Raw genomic sequence first — 10266 nt, 5'->3', positions numbered from 1 at the left:
AATTGGGTTATTTGTCTTTTTCTTGTAGAGGTGTTGTAGTTTCCTATATATTTTAAAAATAAGTCCCTTGTCTGATATGTCATTGCAAAAGATTTTTCCCATTCAGTGGGTTCCCTTTTTACTCTTCTGGTAAAGTCTTTTGATGCACTTAAGTTTTAAATTTTTAGTATGTCCCAATCATATATTTTGTCTACTTTTGTTTGTGTAGTTTTCAAAATGTTTGGTAGTCTGTGTATTTCTGAATTAGTGCCCTCACATTTGTCCCTATTTTTTTCACTGATGGCCTTCATAATTCTGGGATTCACATTTAGGTCTTTAATCCTGCTGATTTGGTTTTTGTGTAAGGCATGAGGTGAAGGTTTTGTTGTAATCTTTTGCATATCGCTTTCCAGTTCTGCAGGCACCATCTTTTGAAGAGAGTATCACCTCCCCATGCAATAATTTAGGTACTTTGTCAAAAATTGGTTGGCTGTATGTGGATGGGTTAATTTCTGGATTTTTTATTCTGTTCCATTCATCAATGTATCTTTCATTGTACCAGTACCAAGCAGATTTGACCACTGTAGTTGTATAATAAATTTTGAAGTTAGGAAGCGAGAGGTTTCCAACCTTATTCTTCTTCTTAAGCAGTGCTTTGCTTATCCTGGGTCTCTTTCCTTTCCAGAGAAAGTTTGTAATTGTCTTTTCCATCTCTTTAAAGAATGTCATTGGAATCTGGATTGGGATTGCATTATATGTGTAAATTGCTTTGGGCAGTATTGACATTTTCACAATGTTGTCTTCCTATCCAGGAGCATGGTACATTCTTCCATTTTTGTAGTCTCTTTTGGTGTATGTTTTGATGTGTATATTTTCAACAACAAAAAAGTAGGGCGAGTGGAGCAGAGAGGTTAAGAATTTTGCACAAAATCACAGAGCTCACCTCAAGATCAATGGTTCAAACTCCCCAGCCGCTCCTTGGAAACTCTATATAGAGTTGCTCTGAGGATTATGGCACTTAACAATAACAACAATCCTTCTAATTCAGCCCCGGTGAAACACCTTGGCTGTTGGCCATGACTCTAGGGCCTCAGGACATGGAAAATCTATTTGCATCTTTAAATTCAAAGATGAGGATCCCCTCATATTTCCGTATGAAAGTTTGATGGCGTTTGGTTTCTGCTCTGAGCTGGGTACCTGATGGAGGGCATGCAGGCCTTATCCTGGGGCTGTCCACTGCCATCCCCTCATGCTGTGTCTTCAGAAACAAATGGCAACGTTCTTCCTCCAGGAGCAATGGCTGGTGGGGAGTGGGCACACCTAAGAGACTTCTAAAGCCCCAAGTTTCTGGGTTATTTTATTTTTGTCACTTCAAGGTAAAATCAAGGCAATTCCAAGATTCTACCACTTTATGGTCCTGCTACCTGACTCTGTCCTTCCAGGGTGACCCTGAGCTGCAAACCTGCTGTCCACCTGGTCTGGGGCTGACATTTCACGTCCATCCACCAGGACCCCTGCACCCAGACTCCAAGACATGGCGACCAATGGCAGCAAAATAGCCGATGGGCAGATCTCCACCGAGGTCAGCGAGGCCCCTGTGGCCAATGACAAGCCCAAAACCCTGGTGGTCAAGGTGCAGAAGAAGGCTGCAGATCTTCCGGACCGGGACACATGGAAGGGGCGCTTCGATTTCCTCATGTCCTGTGTGGGCTACGCCATTGGTCTGGGCAATGTCTGGAGGTTCCCCTATCTCTGTGGGAAAAATGGAGGAGGTAGGTATCCGCCTGGAGACCTTCCCACTGGTTCTGGGATCCACAGAGGAGTGTCACGGTAGGCACTTTCTGGGGTGACCTTAGAAGCAAGACTCCATCCAAAGACAACACCAGATGCTTCTTGCACACTCCCCAAAAGATTTTCAAAGGACAGAGGCTTGATTGCCATGGAGATGATTTTACTTCCTGGCAGCCCTATTTCTATCAGAGTACAATTGTGCTCCATAAGGTTTTTAATGGCTGAATTTTTCAGAAGTACATCTCCAGACCTTTCTTAGGAGTTATCTCTGGGTGGACTCAAATCTCCAACCTTTCAAGTAGAAGTGAACTGCTTGCACTACCCAGCAATGCCTTTAAAGGGTGAACCAAGCGGTGAACAGGTACATAGGGGGTATAAAAAAACTAGTAAGATATTCTCACCACGAAATGTTCAGCCACTCATGATCAAAATACCTAAGAAGGGTTGGGAAGGAGGGTGGAATAGAAACAAGAATCACAGGGAGGAAGTGGAGTTATGGTGGTTACACAAAAGGGATTGCAATCACTGAGTTCAAACAAAGTATAGGATTTATTGAATGTAAAGCTGATGATCTCCATAAACTATCACTCAATTCACAATGAACAGATTTAAAAAAAAAAAAGCGAGGCGTTGTCAAGGAATTGCTTCTGACTCATGGCACCCGCAGTTAATTATTCTCAAAAGTTCATCTCATTTTGCAAACAACAGGGTTGTATTTTGAACAAGACTGTCCTTGGGTCTTAGTTTGATTTGGGGTGCTGCATTTGAGGGTCTTGTTAAGTGCCATCGAGTCAGTACTGACTCATGGCGACCCTGTGTAGGGTTTCCTGGGAGGCACTGGTAGTTTTGAACTGCTGAACTTGTGGTTCACAGTCCAGTACAGATCCTACAGTGACACACTAGGAGCCCATTTGAGGTTGGGACCTGCTCCCTGTGATGGGGGATTTTTCTAATGTCCTGGATCCATGAACATCTCTTCTCTTCTTCCAGGGGCCTTCCTGATTCCCTACTTCCTGACGCTTATCTTTGCGGGGGTCCCACTATTCCTGCTGGAGTGCTCCCTAGGCCAGTATACTTCCATTGGGGGCCTCGGGGTGTGGAAGTTGGCCCCCATGTTCAAGGGTGAGTCTGCTGGTTTCCATGTTTGAGGGTCAGCCCCCTGTCCCCATGTTCAAGGGTAACTTTTCTGATTTCCATGTCTAAGGGTCAGTCCCCTGGTCCCATGTTCAAGGGTGAGAGTCTATTGGCTCCCAGGTTTTAAGGTTCTTTGGCGTCCTGGTGGCACTTCTACCCACAGACCTATTGGGTGTCCAAACACCATTGGAACCTCTGGAGACTGGGATCCTTTTTGTTGCCATCTGAGCAAGGTGAAGGCTGTTGCAAGGGGTCAGGTGATGGATGATGGTGACTAGAAGTAAGGTCAGTGACCGCGGAGGCAGGAGTAGGGGCCCATGCCACATCAGGCTGCCCTGTTCTGTGAGCTCATTCACATTAAGAGTTGAGTTTGGTTTTCCCTGCTTGCCCCTTGGTGTCTGGAAGCTTGCCTGGTAGGCACTCTCATGAGCATGTGGAGAATGATGTGGAGCACCTGGAATGCTGAGCCCTACATTGCTGGGCAAGCCCCAGCCCCCCTCGACCGGTCCGTGCTGGGCTCAGACACAAGCCTGGCTCCATCGCTGGCCAGCAGGCACGTGACTGCCTCTCTCTCCACCTCCGTGTCTTCTAGAATGCCTGTCTCCAGGGTCCAGCGAGTTGTGGACTTGAGGAATTGGTACAAATGACAGGGGCTCAGACAGTGATTGCTGCAATGATTCATTAATGCTGTGGGGTGGGTCCCGTTCCCAGGTGTGGGCCTTGCCGCTGCTGTGCTCTCCTTCTGGCTAAACATCTACTACATTGTCATCATCTCCTGGGCCATCTACTACCTCTACAACTCCTTCACCATGGTGAGTAGTCCCTGGACACGCCTCCTCCAATCGTGGTGACTCTCCAGAGCAGTCATGGCCACATCGGTGTGAGTGCCCTCCCCGGGCCAGGCACTGAGCAGGACACTGCATCTGCGTTAACGTCACATCTTCACAGGTGTGCTGCTTGTGTTGTTGAGTGCTGTTGAGTCCGTTCCAACTCACAGCAACCCTCTATAGGGTTTCTGAGGAGTGGCTGATGGGGATAAACCACCAACCTTGTGATATCCCACAGTGTCACACTAAGACTTAACCCAATACCAAGAGGCATTGCTAGTCCCATTTTACATGGGTCCAGACTGCCTGGGTTGAATCCCTGCACTCATGCTCTGCTGTGTAGCTTGGGGAAGTAGAGTCTCAGTGAGCCTCTGTGCCCTCCTTTATAAAATGGGAACAAAAATGAACCTACCTGCCATGGTCTCCTAGAGCTGCCTCAAGCGAGTCCCATAAGAGCCTTGAAAGAACCACCAGTCTTAGTTTCACATTCTGGAGGCTCAGTGTTAAAAATCCAGGTGTCGGCCAAGTTAGTTCCTGCTAAGTCTCAGGGAGGAGCTGCCCCACCTCTCTCCCAGCATCTAGTGGCTACTGGCAACCCTTGATGGTGCTTGGCTGTTCATGGAGGCTTTCACATGGTGCCTTACTGCTGTGTGTGACTCTACCTGTGTGGAGGTGTGTGTAATTATGAGTTGGGCTGTTAACCTTGAGGTCAGTAGTTCAAAAATGCCAGCTGTTCACTGGAGAAAGACAAGACTTTCTGCTCCTGTAAAGATTGACAGCCTCAGAAACCCTATTCAGGGTTGCTATGAGTCAGAGCCGACCTCATGGCACACAACCATTACCACTCCTTAAAGGATTAGGATTAGTACCCCCTAACCCTGCTATGACTTTGTTTGACTTAACTGATAGCAAAAGAAAAACCCTATTTCCAAACAAGGTTACATTTGCAAGTACAAGGCTAGGACTTAAACTCATCTTTTTGGGGGACACATGACAGCACCTCACAGGATGGTGAGGATGAAGGATGAATGTGTGTATGGTGATTAGATGCATGTCTGGAGAGAAGCAAGCACTGTAAGTGTGTTTGCCTTTGTTACATCATACTGAGGAGGACATGGGGTCAGACTGGTGGGCTCTCTTGTCCAAGGTCACGTAGCTGGGAAATAGCCCCAGGATGGGCATGTGGGATCTTACTTATGGGGCAATTTGGAAGCATGGTAGCATGCTTCTCAGAGTGAGAAGGTTAGTGTTCAGTTCTCAGCAGCTGACACTTAGTAGCTGTGTGATCTTGAGCAAGTTGCTTCCCCTCTCTGATCTATAAAATGTTATCACGGTACTATTTGCCAGCCTGAGCTGTTGGAAGGGGAGATGAGATATTGGCTGCAAGGAGGTTCCAGGACTGTATGGGCGGATGGGAGTTCGAGGACCGCTGAGGCAGCTTCCAGGGCTCAGTGGGGCTTGTCTGAGCGACTGTGTCCCTGCAGACTCTGCCGTGGAAACAGTGTGACAACCCCTGGAACACAGACCGCTGCTTCTCCAACTACAGCATTGCCAACACCACCAACTTGACCAGCGCCGTGGTGGAGTTCTGGGAGTAAGTAGAGGCACAAATGTGAGTGGGTGGGGCCAGCTGGGCTGTGGCCCATTAGAGTCTCATGAATGGTGAAGCTGTTTCTTTCTCCAGGCCCAGAGGGGCAGGAAGGGGGCTGATATTGGAACCCCAAAACATCTGGGGCCACTAGAGAAGGAGACAGAGCTGTGGCCCATGGAGAAACCTAGCCACTGACAAAGCCCTAGTCCAGCAGGATGACTAAATACCTGGACCTTTCTGTTCTCACTCGCTGATTTCCTGCCAGTGCTTCCCATTGGTTAAACCCTACTAGAAGCCAGAGGGCAAGAGAGTCCCTGCTGCCACCCTAGAGGCCAGCCTGTGGACACAGAACATGGGGAGAGCAGACTGTGGACACAGGTCAGGGTGGAGAGCAGACCTGGAGGAGGAAACCAAATAACCAGCACACACATGGCGCATCACCAGCAGAGGCCGACAAAGTCTCCATTTTTGGGAAACTCTGTCAACTTCCTTATAAACCCAGGGTCTCTTGGAATACACACTCACACACATGCTACAGACCCCCACCCCCAGACACACACACACAGTTGTGTGCAGTCCACAGTGAGCACCGGGCGACAAGGATGCTCAAGGTAACAGCTCTGGTGGATAGGAGGTGAGATCATACCAGTAGTTTCTTCAGGGAAGTGCCTCATAGAAAATACATGTTGGGAACATTGATTTTGCAAATGAGGGGCTGGAGCCTGTGAAGGGAGATTCTGTGCTGGGCTGCTTTGAGAGCCTGGGAGCAACCTGGAAGGTTCCCCAGCGCTTCTCCCAGGAAGAGCCCTTCTCATGGGAGTCTGGACACATGAGGCCATCTCTGAAGAAGAGTCGCTGGCTACGCCCCTCACACGATCAGCCTTTTCATTCAACCATTTTCTCAGTAAGCATCTCTTGAGCTCCAACTGTGTGCCAGTCTGACTAGAGGATAGGAGAAGCAGAAAGGCAGTGGTAACACTCTGTGCTAAGTAGGGAAACACGGGAGATGGAGGGAGACACCTGGACCAGCCTTAAGGCAAAAATATAGCTCAGAGAGGACAAGTATTGACCAGAGAGAGAGATGTGAAGGCTTGAAGGTCCATGAGGGTCCTATGAGTGGACAGCGAGAGGCTTCATCTGCTGATAGATTGGGGACTGTAGGCTGTGGTCGGAGGGGAGACTAGAGAGGGAAGCAAGGGTCAGTTCTTCAGGACCCTTAAGGGCTGCTGGATGTCTGAGCCCCTCTGAGAGAACAACAAGGAGTTATGCAATGATTTTCAGCAGCGGGGCATGATCAGATTTGCAACGCATAAAGATTCCTAGGGCTGCTGTGAGGACTAGCAGAGATGAAGGTGGCTGTCCCCTGGGAAGTGGCTACAGCACTGCAGGCAGGCTCTGAATGGTGGTTGGTCCAGGCCAGTGGCAGATCCCCTGCTCTTTCCCTCTCACTTTCTTTGGCTTTAAAGACACATGGTTTTTCTCTCTCACAGCCTGGAGACTGCAAGTACATTAGAGTCTCAGCCATGTCGAGTTCCTCCTTGTGGGTAACTCTGGGAGTTGCTTGGTTCCTTGACTTGTAGACGATCCTCACTTGGCATCTCCCTTTCACTGTGTATGTTTCTGTGTCTATTCTGCTGGTTGGCTCAGTCCAGTGTGGTTAACAGTCCACTGCTTATCCTACACAGCCAGCTGCTCCCCTCAGCATCTGTAGGCCCAGCATTCCTTGGAGATTTCCATGTGTCTTGGCATCAGTTTTTTGCTGGATCTAGGAGCTTCACAGTGCAGGGACCCCAGGTCCAAAGGACACATTCCACTCCTGGCTCTTCTTTCTTGGTGGCAGTAGGTCCCTATTGGATTGCTCTGAGGAACATATTCTTATAGTGTTATTGTTCACTATATTTGTTGTTGCTAAGTGCCTTTGAGTCAGTTCTGACCCATAGCAATCCTGTATAGGGTTTCTGAGGAGCAGCTGGTGAACTTGAAGAGCCAACCTTGCAGTTCAAACCAACTTGCAGTCTAGCGCATTAACCCACAGTGCCACACCATAGACCTTCCTATATCTGGTGTGGTGCTGCAGGATAATGCACTGCACTGCAAGGTCAGTTATTCAAATTCACCAGCTGCTCCTCAGAAACCCTATACGGAGTTGCTGAGAGGTGACCTCTGGGAGTGGATTCAGTTCTAGTTTTTAAGAGCATCCTCGGAATGCTCTTATGAACTATGGGTCAGAATCAACTCGATGGCACTTAACAACAACAACAACAAGGGGCATAGTCTAAGGGTCTCCCATCTCATTCAGATCAGTAAATCTGGTCATTTTTTGTGATTGTGCATTTTGTTCTACATTTTCTTCCCTTCTGTCCAGGAAGGCTCTTGCCTTTTGACCTTTTGCCCTATCAGAAGTTTCTACAAATTATTATCATTGGCCCCTCCAGCTCTCTCTTTTTTTCTTTAAAGTTTTTATTGTGAATTGAATGAAAGTTTACAGGGCAGACCATCAGTTCCACACTCAACAAATCACACGCTTCATTTCATTACAATGATTAGAATCCTCTCCATGTACCATCAGTTAACAGTATTTCTCTCTATTCACTTTAGCTCTTTTTTTTTTGTTTAAACACTCAGCATATATAATAATTTAAACCACCAAAGGGCACATTCTACAAGCCTGCCTCTTGGCCACCATCTCTTAGTCCCTCTCTTTCCATGAATCTAGAGTCCTCAGCTGCTCCCTCTCTCCATGTGTGCATCTCTGCCCCCATCTCTGATGTTGCTGCTTCTCTAGATAAGCATTCAACTTGTGCTCTTCTCCCATGATGGTCCTAGGGTCCTCTGTTTATGGACTGTAAGATTAACTATTCTCTTGTTTCTGTTACAAAACTTCTACATTTACAGTGTGACAGTTGCAGTCAGTCATGAAAGCCTCTACCGTGTGACCGTCACAGTCAGTCATGATAACCCCTCCATCTCTTGAATCTCAGTTATCACAGCACACCACAGTGCAGTTTATCACTCATGTCCAAGCACTGGGCACTTCTAGGTCACTCAGTTTCTGGCAACCCCAATGACTGTCTTTCTCCTCCATCTTTCAACCAGGCGCAACATGCACCAGATGACAGATGGGTTGGATAAACCAGGTCAGATCCGTTGGCCTCTGGCCATCACCCTGGCCATCGCTTGGATCCTTGTGTATTTCTGTATATGGAAGGGTGTCGGCTGGACTGGAAAGGTAAGGGGTCTGCCCAGGGCAAGGGTTTGTGATGGAATTTCTCCTCTGGGCAAAGAGTCCACACCTTACTAAAAGATTAAAAAAAAACAGCCCTTCATCTCTTTGGGCCTCAGTTTCCTTTCCTGTCAAATGGGTGCAGTCACCTTTGCTATTCAGAAAGGTGCTTGTATAAGGATGCACTATAGATTTAATATGTATTGCCTAGGTCTTAAAAGCAGTTCCCTGTGTCTTCCATGTTCAGCATAGAGCAAGGCACACAGTAGTTGCTTCATAAATGCTTGTTGATAGATTAGTTGACTCACTCAAAAGATGCAATGAGAAGGGCCCTACTCTGTCCAGAAGAAGTGATCAGTCTTGGAGGTAGAACAAGCAGAGTCAGGTAGGACGAGCTCCATGGGGGAGGTGCCAAAAATCCAGAGAAGGTGCTTTTAAGGAGCTGCTCCAGAGATCTGGATCTAGTATAAGGTGCAGGGTGTCAGTTTCCCATACCCACTGGTAGAAAAATCACTGTATAAAGGAAAATACTGCGATTCTGGAATCAATGAGGGCTCGGAACTCTGCCTGCAGAGCACTCACGCCCAGGCTGCGTTCAGAAGGCGGGGCCACAGCCAGCCTGACACAATGAAATCTGCAATGACATGTGAAAAAAGAGGAGGGGGGGATTCTACACATTTTTCCCTCCTTTTCCCTGCTGTGCCCTCTCTGCTCAGCCCAGCCACCTTCAGGTATGTGGGTGTGCACCCCCAAAGGGTCCAGCATTGAGCCCACAGTTTTCCCATGGCACAGAGAGAAGGATCCCCATTGGTCCCATGGACTGACCCTTTGGCAGCTGCTTATGACATCTGACTCTGGGACCCAGCCCGAAAGTTGACCTGGGCAGGACCCTTTACTCCTGCCACTGGTCAGACAGCTATGATTTTTTTTTTTGAATGGTGGTTTTTGTCTCTGCTTTTATATCACTTCTGTTTTTGGTCCTTTTGATCACACTTTTTTCCTAGGGGTGGGACCTTTTTCTTGTTACTCAAGAAGAGACAGCAATCATGGCCATATAGCCAAGCTACAGTCATACCCCATAATAGCTCACCATTGGGACAGGAGCCAATACCAGCTGCTAGCCATTACACATGAAAAGGGAAGCCTATCTCCAGATCATATCCACCAAGAGACACTCAGCAAGCTTAACAACACAGCAATATACATCCATTTAAGTATTAAAAATCCACCTAACTACTGAAAATGTCCAGGAAAACACAACAAAAGATCTCAAAACATGTCCCAAAACAGAAAAGAGTAATTGTGACAAATGAGCTGGAGACAGACACCATATTTCCAGTAGAAGAAGAGTAGTTTTGGATCTGCCTGAGAAAGAATTAGAAGAACGATATGGAGACAAATCCAAATGTTTCACAGAGGGGTGGAGGAAAATGAAGAAGTCAGGAAAGTGCTACAGGCGCAATCAAACAAGATAGATACAGCATTGGAAACAACTCAAAACTTGCAAAAAAAAAAGAGGTCCAGATAATTAATAATAAAATATCAGAAATGGACCATGCACTGAAAGGGCAAAAGAGTAGAATTGAAGAGATGGAAGCCAGAACCAGTGAGCTGGAAGACAAATCTCTCAATACTGCTAAGATAGATGAACAAGCAGAAAAAAAGGATAAAAAAAATCTGAAGAGAGCCTAAGCTTCATGCTGGATAACATGAAGAGGAAT

The 10266-nt window shown here is 47.2% G+C and overlaps 1 protein-coding gene across 1 annotated transcript in view; it reads left to right on the top strand.

The window, feature by feature from the left end:
• The first annotated feature begins 1513 nt into the window (after positions 1 to 1513).
• SLC6A1 (solute carrier family 6 (neurotransmitter transporter), member 1) overlaps positions 1514 to 10266 on the top strand; it is a 39955-nt gene continuing 31202 nt past the window's right edge. Inside the window, exons 1-5 of the mRNA XM_006872182.1 lie at positions 1514 to 1751; positions 2761 to 2892; positions 3616 to 3716; positions 5216 to 5325; positions 8419 to 8551. Of these exons, the coding sequence (XP_006872244.1) occupies positions 1514 to 1751; positions 2761 to 2892; positions 3616 to 3716; positions 5216 to 5325; positions 8419 to 8551 (714 nt within the window). The remainder of the gene's footprint in view (positions 1752 to 2760; positions 2893 to 3615; positions 3717 to 5215; positions 5326 to 8418; positions 8552 to 10266) is intronic.

This window comes from Chrysochloris asiatica, unplaced genomic scaffold (assembly GCF_000296735.1).
Source record: "Chrysochloris asiatica unplaced genomic scaffold, ChrAsi1.0 scaffold00186, whole genome shotgun sequence".
NCBI lineage: Eukaryota > Metazoa > Chordata > Mammalia > Afrosoricida > Chrysochloridae > Chrysochloris > Chrysochloris asiatica.
Note: the sequence above shows the minus strand (reverse complement) of the source record. Positions and strands in the feature narration are given on the sequence as shown.